This window comes from Myotis myotis, unplaced genomic scaffold (assembly GCF_014108235.1).
Source record: "Myotis myotis isolate mMyoMyo1 unplaced genomic scaffold, mMyoMyo1.p scaffold_m19_p_7, whole genome shotgun sequence".
Lineage (NCBI taxonomy): Eukaryota > Metazoa > Chordata > Mammalia > Chiroptera > Vespertilionidae > Myotis > Myotis myotis.
In genome coordinates, this window is record NW_023416379.1 from 11,437,998 (window position 1) to 11,455,620 (window position 17,623).

Here is a 17,623-nt window from a genome sequence, read left to right on the forward strand (position 1 = left end):
TCAGATGATGAATGAAAGGTGTAGAAAGGTGAAGTAGGTAGTGGCATCAAGAATGGATAGGGCCCTAACCCAGCGGTTCTCAACCTGTGGGTCGCAACCCCTTTGGCGGTCGAACGACCCTTTCACAGGGGTCGCCTAAGACCATCCTGCATATCAGATATTTACATTACGATTCATAACAGTAGCAACATTACAGTTATGAAGTAGCAACGAAAATAATTTTATGGCTGGGTCACAACATGAGGAACTGTATTTAAGGGGCCAGAAGGGTGAGAACCACTGCGGGTTTGGCTCAGTGGATAGAGTGTCAGCCTGCAGACTGAAGGGTCCCAGGTTCGATTCTGGTCAAGGGCATGTACCTTGGTTGAGGGGACATCCCCAGTGGGGTGTGTGCAGGAGGCAGCTGATCGATGTTTCTCTCTCATCGATGTTTCTAACTCTCTATCCCTCTCCCTTCCTCTCTGTAAAAAATCAGTAAAATATATTTTTAAAAAAGAATGGATGGGATGAATCCCAGGGTTCCACCTAGTCCAAAGGTGGCACAACATGCTGAGAAATGAAAAAAAGGAGGAGGAATTGGGAGAAGAAAATAATGAATTAAGTATTAGACATGTTGACTTCAAAGTGTTAGAAGAACAAGCAGGTAGGTTGGTTAGAGAGTAACCTGGACTATGTAGCTTTGGGAGGTGTTTGGGTCAAAGTTAAGACATGAAGTTGGCCTTGGTCATGGCTCAGTTTTTTGACATCCTCCAGTGGACCAAAAGGTTGCTGTTTTGATTCCTGCTCAGGGCACATGCCTGGGTTGCAGGCTTGAGCCGCTGGTGGGGGCATGCAGGAGGCAGCTGATCGATGTTTTGCTCTCACATTGATGTTTTCTCTCTGTGTCTCTCTCTGTCCTCTCTCTAAAACTCAAGAAAAATATTTTAATGATCTATCTTTAATAAATACATGAATTTAGATAATATTGTAGCCAGAGGTGTGTTGACACAAAAGAGATTTAGATTGAGACTGGAAGTCTGTGGAATACCTACATTTAAAAGTCAAGTAGAGGAAGACATACCAGCAACAAAGACCAAAACTAAATGGTGAGGGATGTCAGAGTAGGACCAAAAGGGCCTTTGTATCAGATTGAAGAATTCTGCTAATTGAAAGCTTTACAATATCATGGAAATGAAGACAAATTTTAAGAACGAGAAATTATACCACAAATGTTATTAAGATTCAAGGGCAGTGAATGCTTAAAAATGACCATTGAATTTGACAGGTAAAAAGTCACAGGTAACTTCTCTATGAACTATATCAGCGAAGTGATGTAAGTAGGAGCCAGTTTTGAGTAGGTTCAGGACTAGCGGGTCACAAGTCAACAAGGGCATTACCCTTTCAAACACTCGGTTGTGGAAAGGAGGGGGTGGCTAGAGAGAATATCAGCACTGGAGTCATTGTTATTTTGTGTGTTTAACTGTTTTATAAGGATGGGAGTGATGTGAACGTGGCATCCAAATCTTTATCACCAGCCCTGACCTATCCCCTGACCTCAGAGTCTTACATTCATATGAATGTTCGATACATTTTGAAATTATTCCAGTCACTACAAATTCAGTATTTCATCTTCTACTCTTAACCAGTCTTCCGCCTGTATTCCATGTCACCCTTCAATAAACCAAACTAGAAGCCTATATGTTATCCTTCACCAACTACTTCAAGTAAACAGTCACCTCCTATACAGCTTGATTACATATACATATGTATTCTCCTTTCTGTTCCTGGGATAGATCCTAAACCTCCCTCAGCTAGACTCCATTCTCTATTCTGCATCAGAATGATCTTCCTGACATGGACCTTGGAACCTATCATCTTTCTACAGATACTTTTTATGGCCACCTTTTACCCACATGGTGAAGACCTAAGCTCCTTATAGAAGAACTCAAGTCTTTAACATTCATTTATGACCAAAATGACTGCATTTCCTTGAACATACCTTCTCAATATCCTTTCTGCTGCTGTTCCCGCTTCCCCCCTTTACCTGGAACAGCTTTCTGTACTTTTTGATTAGCAAACTCTTATTCATCTTTCAGGACTTCATCTATATATTATATCCTTTATTTGGACTTCTTTGTAACCCTCCCATCATCTCCCAGGGTGGCTAAGTGCCACTTCACTAAACTGTTCTAGGGCCCTACGCATATTACAATCTCAGAATTCTCATACTGAATTGGAGATGTCTACGTGTTACTGTCTTCTCCTGGATTTTGAGCTCCCTGGAGTCAGGAATGATGCCTTGATCTTCCTATTCCATTGTATTTAGCATATCAGCTGGCACATGAAAACTGCTCAAATGCTTGTTCAACTAGACTGTGCAGGGGGGTAGGGTGAGGAGCTGAAGATGCTCAAGAGGCAAGGAGAGAACCCTACAAAGAGGTTTGAAAGAACTGGTAGAGGATAGAATAAGGATGCTATATTATGGGCTAGTTTTGAACAGAAGAGATATCTTTAGCTATGTGCTTAAGGGGAAGGAGGTAAAGATGGAAGCAGATGGAAGTGGTAAGGAATAAAGTGAGTTGCAGGTTGAGGAATCTACTTTCTTTGTTAAACAAGTGTTTGGAAAGGGGGTGGTGTTCAATCAAAACTTGGTGAAAATAGTGGCAGCGAAGAAATGCATAGAACACAGTTGCCCGGAAAGTAAACGCGCATCTTAAATGCAAAGACCCTAGATACATTTTATTCTGGAACATGCAACCTCTTAGGATGCATTCATATGCTTGAAATTCGTTTTCGAGGCCGAGTTTTAGGTGCCCCTGTAACATTCTCGTTGCATATGTGCGCACATGCTTGCGTCTGGAGATCTTTGCTCTTGGGCCAGGCTGCAGGCTTGCCACCAGAGCCGGGATTGGTGGCTGTGCTGTTGCTGTTGGTGGAGTCCAGTGAAACATGGCTCGTGGCCAGGCTGCCTGCGCTGTGGGAAGAGTAACTATACACCGTCTGGAGAAAGGCAGATTTTGTGTTAGTCTCTTGCTTACAAAGAATAACATAGCATTTGGGGAAGAATGTGCAACACAGGATCCCGTAGTTAGATATTAAAATAACGATAATCTCCACAGCTGGCAAATATTTGCCAGAGGTGGTGGCATACACGGGGATGAATGTGATCCACGCTATGAAGTAAATGAGCATACCAAATGTGATGAATTTGGCTTCGTTGTAATTCTCGGGTAATTTCCTACCTTTGAAGGCAAAGAGGAAGCAGATGAAGGCCAGGATGGCAATATAGCCCAGCATGGTGCCAAAGGCAAGGATGGACCCCTCCTCACATTCCAGGATAATGACTCTGGGCAAGGAGACGTTCTCTTCCACCGTAGGGGCTGCAAAGATTAGCCAGAGGGTGCAAATGGCCACCTGGATACCTGTGCACGTGAAGATGATGGGGATCGGTTTATAGAGGCACTTCAGGAAGTTCTGTAACTTGGGATCGAAGCTGAAGGCAAGCAGTATTTTCAGGGACTTGGTCAAAATGCAGGAGATGCAGAGAGCGAAGCTCACGCCAAATAGCATCTGCCGTGTTTTACACGTGAAGTCTTGTGGTTCTCCGACGAAAAAGCCGGTACTGGCAAAATTGAGGACATGACAGAGGAGGATCACGTAGCAGACCATTAATCCCCCAGATGATTTCACAACGGGCGTGTTCAGGTTTCTTGTAAATATTATGCCAACAGCCAGAACAAACACCATTCCCAGCAGGGAAAGTGCCAGGAGCAGGACAGCCAGGGCATCATTCCAGCTGAGATACTCCACTTCCTTTTCGAAGCACGTGGTGCTCTTTACAGGGGCCCAGTGAGTTTCGTTGTTGCATAAAAGGCAGTGATCCATGTCTGAAAGACAGAGGCGATTCGGTTACATTGCAAACATTCAAACGAGGTGATTGTCCAGCATTCTACAAATAGAATTCTTCTCAGCCATAGATTGGACTAGAAAATGGATATAGATAATGGTCACAATGGTTACTTATTAAAATAAAGCCTGCACCGAATCCAAAGAAAGTGAGAGAGTACAGATGAAGGCGAGGGAAAAGGAAGAAAGGAAGAAAAAAAAAAAGGAAGAAAAAAAGCCAGCTAGGCTGTGGGGTTTTAGGAAATTATTATACTCAGGATAGATTTTAGTCTGTTGTGAACTTGCTATTATAGGTGGCTGTTCAGGGGACTCTATTGAGAATAAAAGCTTTAGAATCAGACATATCCTCAAGTCCCTTTCCCTGTCACCTGTGAGTCCTGTAATATTGAACAAGCTCATTGAATTTTCCGAGCCTATTTGCAGTTCTCTTAAAAACTAAAAACCGACTCTGCGTCATTGGGGTGCTGCCTTCAGTGAGATGATAGATATGAGGTGCTTTGTGCGGAGCATATCAGGCTATAGACACTGGTGGGAGCTGCTATTGTCAAAGAGGCTGCAGTTCTATTAGAAGCAGAGACAATATGGCTGGGTCACCCCAACGCCCTCTGTAAGCGAGATAACACAAGATTGTAATCAATGACAGTTGATAAGAGTTAAAGTTTATCTTCCCTGGCGGTGAGGAGCGGGTGTTAGTGGCATTGAGCCTCCTGCTCGCAGTGATAAGGTTGGAAATGATTTATGCTGATTCTGACTGCAGGTGCAGCACTGATCGTTGATAGCGTGGAGTTTCTGGGAGGGTGATTGCATTTGCTCCCCATTTCCACCCCCTAATGATGGGGTCCCGGCTACTTCTAAGAAGCCTTGCTGTGAGCGTCCATCTGCTTCCACTCCACAGTGCCCATTCAGCATTATACAGCACCTGTGTTCTCTTCCTCCTTAACCTCAACTAGAAACCTTGTGTTTCTATTTATAAACTCTACATTCCCAGCCTCCTCCTCTTACCAAATCCAATTTCCTTCCAAATATCCTTTCTTCCCTGTCTTTCCTTTACCATGGCTGCCAGTGTCTGCCATTTTATTCATTCAGCCAACATTTATCGGCCTTGCCTGTGTAAAGGGCTGCGCACTGGAGGAACAGGAGATGATATCCTTTCAGATTAGCCTACATCCTTGCTTTTCCTCCCAAGTTGTGCTCAGTCTTTTACACTTGTTCTTGGAAGCAACTTGCCCTGGTTAGCAAAAGACAACCCAGGTTGTATCCTTGAAAGACTTTGTGCATCTTTATGAGAAATAAATAATATGTACTCGCTTGTTGTTTTCATTTATCCCACTTGGCAAACAGTCGTAGATACTGTTTCGCCTGGAAACCCTCCCCCCCCCCCCGTCCCCTCCGCCCAATTACCTAATTATTTATGCAGCACAGCACAGCCCAGTTTGAGATAAATGGCATTTTTGTAAAACGATGACAGAACATGGATATTGGAATGTTTACACTGGGATGCTCCTCCTTGGAGCCAATAGGAGAAAAGAATAAGCATTCGGGGGCTATTCGGGCTCTGGGGCTCTCAGCTTTTCTGGGACAAATAGGAATGCTGCTATTAACAAGGGACTAGGATGCTTTTAAAGCGGCTTGACTTATAAAGTGCTGATAGCTCCTTCCAGGGTCCCGGAGGCTGCTGACCTCACTCCTGTTCTCTAATATGCGTATATTGCTCTGATGTTGTCAAATTGTTAACAGGTTTTGGCAAATGATCAGTTAGTAGCATCCAATCTCTGTCAATAGTTCACATCCTTGTCTCACAGAAGGTTCTCTTTCAGGCTTCACTGTTGCCTCGGGGTAAGAATAATGAGATCTCCCGGGTAAGCAAACCTCTGTATATACATCAATTTCTATCGTGCTTGGCTTAGTTAATTCAGCATTGGTTATTTATAGCTATGGTGCCCCAACTGCAAGTCGGCATGTCTGTGTGGGAGATACATGGATAAAAATGGACAGAGGACATGCACTGTTTTAAGAATGATGGAGAGGAAGCCAGTTGAGGGTTTGTCATCTTCCCTTGCATGTGAAGTTACTTTCACATCCTTACTATGTATTGGTTGCCTGTCTGCTGATATAGTAGAGCAAATTGCAAGATAAAATGAAATCTCACTGCTGTTTCATCTGGGAGAGAAGCATGAGATGCTTCCCCCTCCCCCAAATGAAAGAATAATCCAAAATGGAATTCCTATAAACAAAATATCAGCCTAAGAGAAATGGTCGAGGCGTGTCACTGCCCAGGCTGCAGTGACTGGAATTACCCGTCTGGTTACTGTAGTGGTTTTCAGGGCAGTTCACACATTCATAGCAGCAGGTGTGCTGACTTCTGGTGGTTTTCTTCATTTGCCCAGGACTGCATTCCTTGGAGCATTTGGATTGAATTTGCTGCAAAATGAAAAGAAATCCCAAATAGGTTTTTAAAAAGATTTATTTTCACTAACTTGGACTTCATTTAAAGATATATTTACTAAATAGTATTTTGGTCTTTTACAAAATAGTGTCATCGGATTGTATTGTGATCTGGAGGAATGTGAATAAGTCTAAAAAAATAAGAAAATACCGTAGATAGTAAAACTGCCTTATGGGTCCTCCAGAGCAAACTTTTAATCTGAAGTACCCACACGCCTGGAGGATGTTTGGCTACAACCGCAGGACTCACCATGAGACAAGCCGAACATCATCACAGGGATAACAGTTAACCTTTCTTCCCAGCAACATGGTCCTTTGTATCCCCCCACATAAGAGACAGCAGAGACATGATAGCTTGGGGATGTCAATAGATTTACGGTTATCTTGGACTACCTTCTGAGTTAGCAGAAATGGTGATAGCCCAACTAGCCTGCATATTGACAAGAGGATCTTGAAATCTGACCTCACTGATCTCAGGTATTATTTGTTTTTGCTACCTCCGTGAAATATTTATTTATGGGTGTTTCCATCAGAAAGGCAAACTGGTCTCTTTCTCTTTTATTTTTTATTAATCCTCACTGGAGGATATTTTTTCCATTGCTTATTTTAAGAGAAAGTGGAAGGAAAGGAGGGAGGGCAAGAACGAGAGAGAGGTGTGAGAGAAATACATCAATTGGTTGCCTCCTGGGGCCTAGGATAGAATCTGCAGCCCAGGTGCATGTCCTTGACTGGGAATCGACCCTTTGGTGCGTGGGCTGATGCTCTAACCATTGAGCAGCTAGCTAGGGCAGATGGTTACATTTTAGGAAAGGCAGAAAGTGAACCACACTTTCTGAGAGAGAGAGAGAGAGAGAGAGAGAGAGAGAGAGAGAGAGAGAGAGAGAGAGAGGAATTGAGGGTGTGTATGTACAAGGGACAAAAACAAAAGTTGGCTATGGAATTTAAGGAAAGAAGTTGGGAACAATGAATAGGTTATAGGATCACTGGAGGCCCTGGTGGTGGGGTCAAGGACTTTTGCAGTTGAGGTACCAATTAATTTGAGTGCTACAAAGCAACCTAAACACAATTACCTTAAGATTCCTGAACTCATTTTTTGTTTCCTGGTCTGTGATGATAAAGACATCATTCTTCAAGTCATATTGTGCCATCTTGGTGATAGTCATGTGGCCATTGACCTCCTTCCAGAACACAACATCATATCCAGTATTCATATCCCCATGGGCATCAAAATGAAATGACGTTCCTCCATCCGTGAACGTCACATTTTTCAGTACATCTAGTAACTATAAAAAAGAATAGAAACAAACACTAATAGAAATATTGTAAGTGTATCCATTATATCAATTTTAAAATTATAACACTGCCTTACAAGAAACATCATCTACAAATTATAAAAAAAAGACATCTTGAATCAATGAGTGTGGTAACTCGTTGCAAAGGTTCTTACCTATTAGACAGCAATTTGAGAACTCTAGCCTCATTTATACCAAAGTCTTGCTCTGTGAATTTGAGAAGCAAGTTAATGTTTATGGATGGTAGCTTCTCTAGACCATAACATTGAAATCTGAGCATATTCATTTTTCACATCTCAGAATGGGTCCTCTGGGGGAGATGCCTGGACTCTAACTCTGGTTCCATATCTAATTAGTGGTGTGATCTCAGCAGTTACAATTTTTCCTAGACCTCAGCTTCTCCATTTGTAAAATGAAGTAAATGAAACCTACCTTATAGGGTTTTTGGAAGGATTAAATCTAATTATGAATGTGAAGAGTGCCCAATATCTGGCACAATTAAGGGTTAATAAAGGCTATATTAATACCTATTATACCTGTCATTAATTAATGGGGACAATATGCAAACAAATAAAAATATTGAGTCTATCAACTAACAATGTCATCTGACATTAATATGTTACTTGCTAATACTCAAATCTGTGATACCGTTTTACTTCATAACAACTTGGTGAAGCATGTTGAACAGGGATTATCTCCCTCTTTTCTTATATGAGGACCCCTAGCCAAGAGGCAATGGGACTTATCTGAGGACACACATCTTGACTTTCATTATATGGTCTTTCCATTGCACCTAATAATATATTAATTCAAAGTCTTCTCACTAGTTTTTTTCTCTCTGACTCACAAGTAATCACTAACGTGCCATCTGTCACTATGAAAGGCAGCAGAAAGCATCTTTTCTTTAGAATCACAATTGGCCCGGGTCTTGGCCCAGTCTGAGCAGGTAATTCAAGCAGTCGTTTCCCTGCTCACCTCCCCAAAATGAAGGCTGAGGGGACCAAGCTACAAACCCGGGAGGTGGTCCAGTAACAGCAGCACCCTGCTCTTGGGCATGTGCTGAGTAGCATCCCCATCAGAGAGGTTTGGTTGATGGGTGCGTGTAAGGGAACTGCTAATGTCCACCCTAAGTCCATACTTGGTTAGTCACACGGGAGGTGTGGATCTTATTATCTCCAATGGTCTTCAACTCTGCTTCAGTGATTGAGTACAGAGTACAGTGACTTCTAAATTCCATTTAATATATTAATATTAAATAATTTTTTAACTTGAGGGAATAGAAATGCAATGAAAAATTATTTATTTATTTATTTTAACCAGCTTGTACAGTGAATACCATGCAACTAGGACAGGAAATGTGTTACTGACAAATGAGGCAGACACATTGAGCTTGTGCTGCAGAGGAAGAACACTGGGCATTGGGGGAGGAAAACAGGTTGCAGTTCTGGCTCCTCCGTTAACTTGATATATAATCACGGCTAAGTCAATAGCCTTTGTGAACATGCCAGGCCTGCTCGTTATCTAGGTCTATGGTGCCATGTGGCTTTTGTTAGGTGCAAAAGCTATGAAACGTGGCAAAAATTATTCTATTTGAATAGAATTATTCTTATTTTATTTCATCTCAGTTCATCGTTTATGAATGTTTCTTTCCTTCATTTTTTTGGTCAATAGAATATAAAAAAATCAAGTTGTATTTTAAGGTAAATATATCAGCTGTGACAGTCATTTCAATGACCAAATGTCACTTTAGTAAAATCTCTAAGTATATTGATTTTATTACACATCCCCACAGATTTGATAGTTCATGCAATGAATGTAAATTCATCAGTGTTACATTTAAATAGCAGGATATTAGATTTAACCTGGTGAAATTAACAAAAAAAAAAATCCTACTTTAGCAATTTTGTGGAAGAAAAAAACGGAGGGAACAAAAATAAAAGAATAAGTGAGGGCCTGCTGTCAAGATTCCCACCTCTGCCTGTATGTTGATTTTTTTTTTTCAGTTCCTTCCTTAAGCAAAACACCTACGCCCCAGTAACTCAGCTCTTTAGGGAGCATATCCTTTTCCACTCTTGTGTTTGAATGATAATTTCCACCTGTTTTTTCCTTGTATTTAATTAGGTTTTACAGGGTAAAGTTCTGACACATATACATACTGTAAATAATGATAACATTGTACGATGTACAGAAGTGTAATTCTGTGCTTGTTCTTACAGGAAGCAGCGTGGAGGCAAATAGCACAGTGCTTTTCATTACTTGTTAAAGATGATAGGACATTTGTCCTACATTAAGGTACAGTTTGTACATTAACACTCCAATTATTAATCTATTAAATGCTTTTTTCCACCAATTATGTATTTATTTTTCATCGAGACTCTGAAATTCACTATAAATTGACACTACAAAATGTAGAGAGTAGGATTTGCATATCCGTTATTAGCTAATTCACCTCTGTATGCTAATAACCTGCCTTTGTGACACAAGTCCAGGAGACCACTCCAGATAAGCTGGTGTAGTTGATGCTTTCCATTTCCCTAAGGGCTCTGATGTTTCACTCTGTCTCCACAAGCAAGCTGTGCTTATGAAACAGGCATCTGTGTGAGTAAACTGCAGAAGAGCAGAGAAAGCAGCCTCGTATCTCCAATACCCACCCTATGTTTTTTTTTCTTTTGTGAACTTTTCTGTGGTGTAGCAAAAAGCCCACTGGACTAAAGCTGGGGCAGGTTCACTCCTAGCTATGGGGGTGACCATGGGCCAGACCCTGCTGCCGAGGTGCCCTCCATCTCTAAACTCTTGTGTCAGTCACCAGAAACGCTTCCTCTTGTCACTTCTTTCAGATGGAGTGGGAAGAATATGGGTCCTGTGGACCTGCCCTAATATAAAAATTACAGATGATAAAATTTTAGTACAGTAGGCCCTAAAATTTTATAGTTATTATTTTTGTTATCACTCCAAAATCACTCTCTTATTTGAACATGTCTCTTCTGACGTCTGGACAAATATCATACCGCCATTGCTACGTAGGATGTCTCATATAAGTTCTTCCAATTCAGCATCTCCAAAATGCAATGCTAAATATTTCTTCCTCTGATCAGACCTCCACTCTTCTCTGTTTTTCCACCTCAACAAATGACACCAGTTGCTCAGATATTTGACTCATTTGTAGCAACTTCTATCTATCATCCTTTATATGCAATTTCTCTCCAAATGCTCTCTTCATTCTTCCCCTTAAATAACCATGCAGAGGGTGGGACAAAAGTATGTTTATAGTTTTGAGTATGCAAAACTAGAGTTGATGCTTGTATTATTATTTATTAATTATTTTATTATTTCCATAACAACAACTGTAAACCTACTTTTGCCTCACCCCGTACATGTTTCTCCATCCTCGTTGTCATACTGTAGCACAAGGCATCCCTATTTTAGCCTGGATGGCCACACTGGTCTTTTTCCCACCCCTAATGGCTTGTTTGCATGCCTCACTAGAGAACTTTAGGGAGAAAATTGTCTTAGTTTCCATAATATTTTTAGCATTAAGCACCATGTCTAGAACACTGAGACATCCGACCAATATTTGCTAAATAAATGTATTTATAGAAGTTTGATTATTAGACATTCCTCTCATTCCACATACATCACTTACTACCTTATATATCATCAGTTAAAGGAAAATAAAATACTAAAAAGAAAGCCAAAATCATTGATTGTGCTGTCCCTGAATACTGTTCACAAATATCACCAAATGTGGAGCCAAAGTAAGGATTATCCTCAAATATTGGGAGAAATGAAATTCTTTAAAGTTATTTGAAATTTAAAATCATTCAAAAACTATTATTTAAATGTTAGTGAATTTTGCCAGTGGAAAAATAATCTTTAGGAATGTATCTTTGATTAGTGACCTTAAATGTTGCTGATTTTAAAAGTTTAATGTTTATGGAGATTGCCTCATAAAAAGACAACATTATTTGCATTATTTGTCCTACTGAATATGGCACAGACATAGCTCACTCACGTCATGATCAAAGGATCCTCTCTTCCTCTTTGCAATCTGTTTCTGTTTGTTTCTAGATAAACAGACTCCCTGCGACATAAAGGACAACCCCGGGCTTCTAGTGTTTAAATGAAACATTTTAGCAGATTTTGTTTAGATTATACTATTTCCAGGCTTTTCTTCAGAAGGTTTGAGATTTATTCCTGATGTAAAATGCGTTCCCAGACCTTTAGAGGATGAATAGCTCTTGCTATTTGTATTTCTCTTTCCTTATGAGGCTTTTTATGTTGTGGTTTCATTATGGTGTCCACTTAATTTATAGTTTTTACCAATCCCTTATTAAACATTTTATACTAAAAAGAGTATGTTTTCAAACAGGCACCTTACAATTACTAGGCATATATACTTTAAAGAGAGTTCTAATTTTTAAAAGATCCTAATTTCTGATCTTACTTATTCATTAGGTTTTGTGCCTTGCATTTCCAAGGTGAAAACTAGTTTTAAAATGAACAATTTAAAACACCCTATGACCATCACATGATCCACCAAATGTAAGCTGATCACCTCAGACGCTGGAGCTTGTGCTTGTGGATGTTTAAAATAAAAATTACAAAAGTAGAAATAGCTTGTCCTGGATTCTCACTTGTAAGAACAGAAGAATTGAGCTTTATTCCCAAATTTAAAACAAATATATTTTTGGAACATGATTCTGCTTCAAGGCAGATAAGTTTGGCTTTGAATATATAATACTGAGGAATTTGTTTTTGATGAGTTAAATTTTTCATCAGAGAGCAGCAATTTGCTTTTAAATGACATGTTCATGGGCATTTAAAAAACAGAATGGAAAAATTTTCACTAAATAGGGCCATATTAAGCTTGTGTTTCTACAAACTAATCAAAGAGAAGAAAGGGAAAGGTGTCTTTTACACACGATTAGTGATTCATTTTAAATGGAGATATCATAGGAACTGTTATGATTGACCTAAAACATTCATTTGAAGAAGACTGCAGTTCTAGAGAGACTGCTCTAAGTCAGAGTCATAACTGGAGGCTTTGGGACTATACGTCACCAGAGACATCATGAAAAGTAGAGGGTGTGGAGTCAGATGACCCAGACTAGAATCATATTTCTGGCACTTCCTAGCTTAGTTTTCTCATCCATAATATTTAGTAATGATAAAAAGACTCATTAAGCATCCCTGGTCTATCTTGCATTTGTTAAGAGCATGAGAAGAGGTAATTCTTATGAAGCCTTGACAAACTCTAGATCAGATAGAAATCCATAAACTCCAGGAAAATAGCACTATCAACAGAATCTTCTTAGAAAATAGAAGAACACAACTTTTGTGGGTCAGAGTAGGAAGTAAAGGTAAAATAACAACTCTATTACCTTCAGTAACAAAAAGCAATGGGTAGAAATTCAGGTTATTCAAACACTGAAGGTGTCGACTAATAAGAGGAATACTAAGAGCATTTCTTCTAACTGCAAATTAAAGCAATGAAAGAAATGGAGGAAATTATGGTAGGGGAATTTTCGTGGGTATGTGAGTTAGTACCTCCCATGGTTGAAAGGCGTTGGGGTTCTCACAGTCTCGAGCTTGGCACAGATCCCGAAGGGCGTAAGCAAGGGCAAACACAGCGAGCTGAATACTGTGAACAAGTCCTGGCTCAGTGTAATCCCACAGGAAGTCATTTCTCAGGGAGAAGTTCCTGTCTATATCCTTGTTAGCCTTGTAGGCCAAAGTCCCCTGAGAATGGTTGAAAATGCATTGACTCAAATCACTGTCTTTGACATAAGCACAGGCAGACAAGAGCATGGCATATTCATTTAAGGGTTTGTTATGTTCCCTGGGAAACATATGCAGATTTTGAAGAAAGGACTGGAAAGAGGACACATTCCCTTTTCTAAAGGCAAACCCCACAACTTTGCCGATCTTTTTTATGTTAGGAATGGTGGTAATCTTGATGGCTGTCGACCAATTATCACTAGCAATCCAGACCTTATTTATATTCCTTTCAATGGCTTTACTGAAGAGACTGATAACATGGAATTGCCTCAGAAATACCACAATGACATTAACGTGGGCTTCTGCTATGATTTTCTCCAGTGTCTGATTGATCCTGATTTCAATGGTGTTATCTGAGAGGAAGGCTGGGAGAACTTCTTTGAAGGCTACGCACACGTTATTTGCCATGGTCTGAAGTACGAAAGTGCTGAGAGCCAGTCGTCCATAGTCATCATCTGTGGTTATGATGCCAATCCAGTTCCATCCAGATTTCTGGATCAGGTGGGCCATTGCTTTAGTTTGGTAGAAGTCACTGGGCACAGTTCGTAAAAATGAAGGAAAGCGAATTTTGTCACTTAGGATTTCTGCCGTTGATTCATAACTCACCTGGAAATTGACAGAATCTTTTAGTTATGGTGTGGAAGAGTTCCAGACGGCTGTGCCTAATAGGTGTTGCTTGACTCTGAGTAATGATGCAAGAACTTAGTGCAGGGCTCTCTAAAATCTCTTCTGGTTCTTCAGAGACCCCTTTCCTTACCTCCTGGTTCTTGGTTTGTGTTACAGAGAGAGCCGTAGTTCCACAGTCTGCTCAAAGCTTTCTCATCATACTCAGAACAGATGCAAATATGACCACAGTTTACAAGATGCTACATGACCTGGCCTTTGCCTCTCTCTGTAAATGCATTTCTTACCATGCTCCTTTCTGCTCACCTGATCTGGCCATTTTTATTCTTTGGACATGTTAACATTGAACATGATGATTTTTTTTTTAGCCTAGATACTGTCCTTCCCTCCTCCATATTCCCTTGGCTGCCCCTTCTCATTCAAACATTATCTCTTTGAGAAGTCCTTCTTGACCTCCAGTCCCCCTTCCTTCTCACTCTCTCTTCTGTTTTCTTTATAGCACCTGACTGATATTATTTCAGAAACAAGGCAGTTGAGCTTCTCAAAGGTTTGTGTCTGGCCCAAATCATGCTGAAAACGGTCAGAAACTAGACAGACTGAGAAGTGACTACTCCCTTTGTGCTTTGTCCGCTACCTGATTCACATAGGAACCATCCTTTTTTGGACTAGGAGAAAGGAAAGCTTAAAGTAAAAGCAACTTCCTAACTAGTTTCCCAAATTACCCTGACCTTTCATAATAAAGAGTGCAATCAAACCCAGTGGAGGGAGGTAGAACAAAACCTACCTGTGGCATGAGCTGTAAACTCAATATCCTGGAGACAGCCATGCTTATTTCTGAGTAGCCAGCCCCTATGACAGCCTTCACCCTTGGCGTGTAGCTGGAATAGCTACACTTAACCTCCACAATTTCTCTGGAGCAGTTGAACTTAGAAAGAAACCTCAGAGCAGCTGCCATTGCCACTGTCACTTCGGTACAAGTGTCATAGATTTCGTACCCCAGTTTGACTCCAGATAATAATGTTGAATTATTGATCATCTCGATGCTGTGTATCATAGCAAGAGTTTGAAGAAACATTGCTATTTCAAACCTGTTGAGAAAGAAGAATTTTTTGAAATCAGAAATTAACTTTTCTACAGACATGATGATATCTCATTTTATCCACATGTCAGCCTCGTAATAAACAGTTTCTGGATCAAGGAAACTTACCTTTTGAAGGGGCTAACCTTTATTTATTTAAAAATAATTTTTGATGGAAACCTTCCTTAAAAGGTATATAGAAACCCAGCCCAGCCAGCATGGCTCAATGGTTGAGCTTTGACCTATGAACCAGGAGGTCACCATTTGATTCCTTGTCAGGGCACATAAGAGAGGCATCTGATTGATGATTCTCTCTCATCATTGATGTTTCTATCTCTCTCTCCATCTCCCTTCCTCTTTGAAATCAATAAAAAAATATTTTTTAGAAAGGATCCTCCTCCTCTGCCCCTCCCACACACAAAAGATCCCACAGTTTCTCAAGTGGATTCTATGAAACAGGATTTAACCTTTTCTTAATGAATTTTGGGATAATTTTGAGCACTCAGTTTAGTATTCTGCAGTATGAAGATGTGCTTGATTTTCCTTTTTGAATTTAATGTCAGCATTTTATTGCTGTCTGAGCACCTGTGTTTTAGATTCACAAGCCTGTGTTTCAATTTTCTGATTCTAATCTGTTGTGGCTGAAAATCAGATTAATAAGGCTCTTAAAAATAAGCTTACAGCCGAAACCGGTTTGGCTCAGTGGATAGAGCGTCAGCCTGCGGACTGAAGGGTCCCAGGTTCGATTCCGGTCAAGGGCATGTACCTGGGTTGCGGGCATATCCCCAGTGGGAGATGTGCAGGAGGCAGCTGATCGATGTTTCTCTCTCATCGATGTTTCTAACTCTCTATCTCTCTCCCTTCCTCTCTGTGAAAAATCAATAAAATATATTTAAAAAAAAAAAATAAGCTTACAGAGCAGTCTCTGAATAAAAGCCAAGCAGCCTTCTCCTGGGTAAATACACTCTTTTGGCTCCAAGGGATTAGCTATTTCTTACTTCAGAGGGCTTTTCCAATTGACTTCTAGGTTTGTGATTATTCCAGAGCACTGAGCTGTTTGATTACTTATTTACTATTATGCCAGTGGTTCTCAACTTCTGGCCCTTTAAATACAGTTCCTCATGTTGTGACCCAACCATAAAATTATTTTAGTTGCTACTTCATAACTGTGATGTTGCTACTGTTATGAATCGTCATGTAAATATCTGATATGCAGGATGGTCTTAGGCGACCCCTGTGAAAGGGTCGTTCGACCACCAAAGGGGTCGTGACCCACAGGTTGAGAACCACTGGTTAAGCGATTGGCCTAAGTCTACAAAATTAGTTTGCCCCCAAACTGAAATTAGAATTCAAATATCCTGCTCTCCTTAAAGAAAATCTATTTGTAACATCCTCTACCCCCCTTTACTTTTCCATATTAAGCTGTGCCTGATGTCTTCTCTATAGTCGAGCTTTCACATGTAAAATGTTTAACAAGGAAGGAACACTTTGGGTTGAGGAAGAGCCTTAATTTATCATAAAACATTTAGATTAAAAAAACAATGAAATAAATGCAATGTTGACAAAAATGTTAATATACAGAAAAACTTTGAATGTAGTCTATTTTAAACTAAGGATTAAATAATAGATCCATGTTTAAAACAAAAACCATATTGTGAATGATAGAAATGTAAACATGTTAAGTGTATTTGTGATGGACAGACTACAGTGTCTTCTTGGTTTTCTCAGCTGACTTCTGGGATTTTTTCAGGCAAAATAGATATAAACTTATTAATAAAAAACATTTATTGCTTCTGCACTTGGAGGCTAGTCATATACATAGCATTGATAACATCTCTCTTTTAAGGAAGCATAGCAAGACTATGACAACTTAAAAATATGAGAGTTTAGATTTTATTAAAACAAGTTAGATGTCAATACAAGTGCACATTTACATACCTGGTCTCTCTGTGTAAGCTTGAAATTTAATTGTGTTCTTTAAGGCTTTACTCACCCAACACATTTCTGGATTTCTGGTCGTCTGGGATAATGTTCTGAGGACAGCATTTTTTCATGAATGGCGAACAAACCTCCAATCATGATATGTCCCGGAGAAGTGGCAGCCACGAAGTCATCAGGGGTCCGACAAGGCTGGGAAGTAGCAAGAATAATCACAAAGCAGGTAATCAGTACAATCAACAATGCCATGTTTCTAACTCATTTGCTCACTTCATGCAAGTTCTCAGGCAACATTAAGCTCACAGAGTGCCAACAACATGTAACTATTTTCCCTGTAAACACCATGGAAGGCATAGGACAGTGTCAAGGGCCAGAAACACTCAGTATTCAGATACTTGCTGAAAGTCAAAACAGCTCTTCACCAATAAGAACACATCAGACTTCCTCACACTCCTTTGTGGGAGGTGTGTGACAGCAAGAATGCCTGGTAAAGTGGGGAGAAACTCAGGGACAAGTTTTCATTTTCAGGGGTGTCATATTCAAGGCCCAAAAGCTTCAATGCAGTTCATAAACTGTTTAAGTA

General features: G+C 40.1%; 1 protein-coding gene across 1 annotated transcript; it reads right to left on the minus strand.

Annotated features, from left to right (window-relative positions):
* Nucleotides 1-418: 418 nt before the first annotated feature.
* Nucleotides 419-17,348, minus strand: GPRC6A (G protein-coupled receptor class C group 6 member A). The gene is made up of 6 exons (XM_036318498.1): nucleotides 17,096-17,348; nucleotides 14,809-15,112; nucleotides 13,170-14,006; nucleotides 7,401-7,613; nucleotides 6,183-6,306; nucleotides 419-3,866 (listed from the first exon to the last, which is right to left on the minus strand). Exons 1-6 carry the CDS (start codon nucleotides 17,287-17,289, stop codon nucleotides 2,752-2,754), a joined length of 2,787 nt encoding a protein of 928 aa, XP_036174391.1. The 5' UTR covers nucleotides 17,290-17,348; the 3' UTR covers nucleotides 419-2,751.
* Between the last annotated feature and the right edge of the window lie 275 nt (nucleotides 17,349-17,623).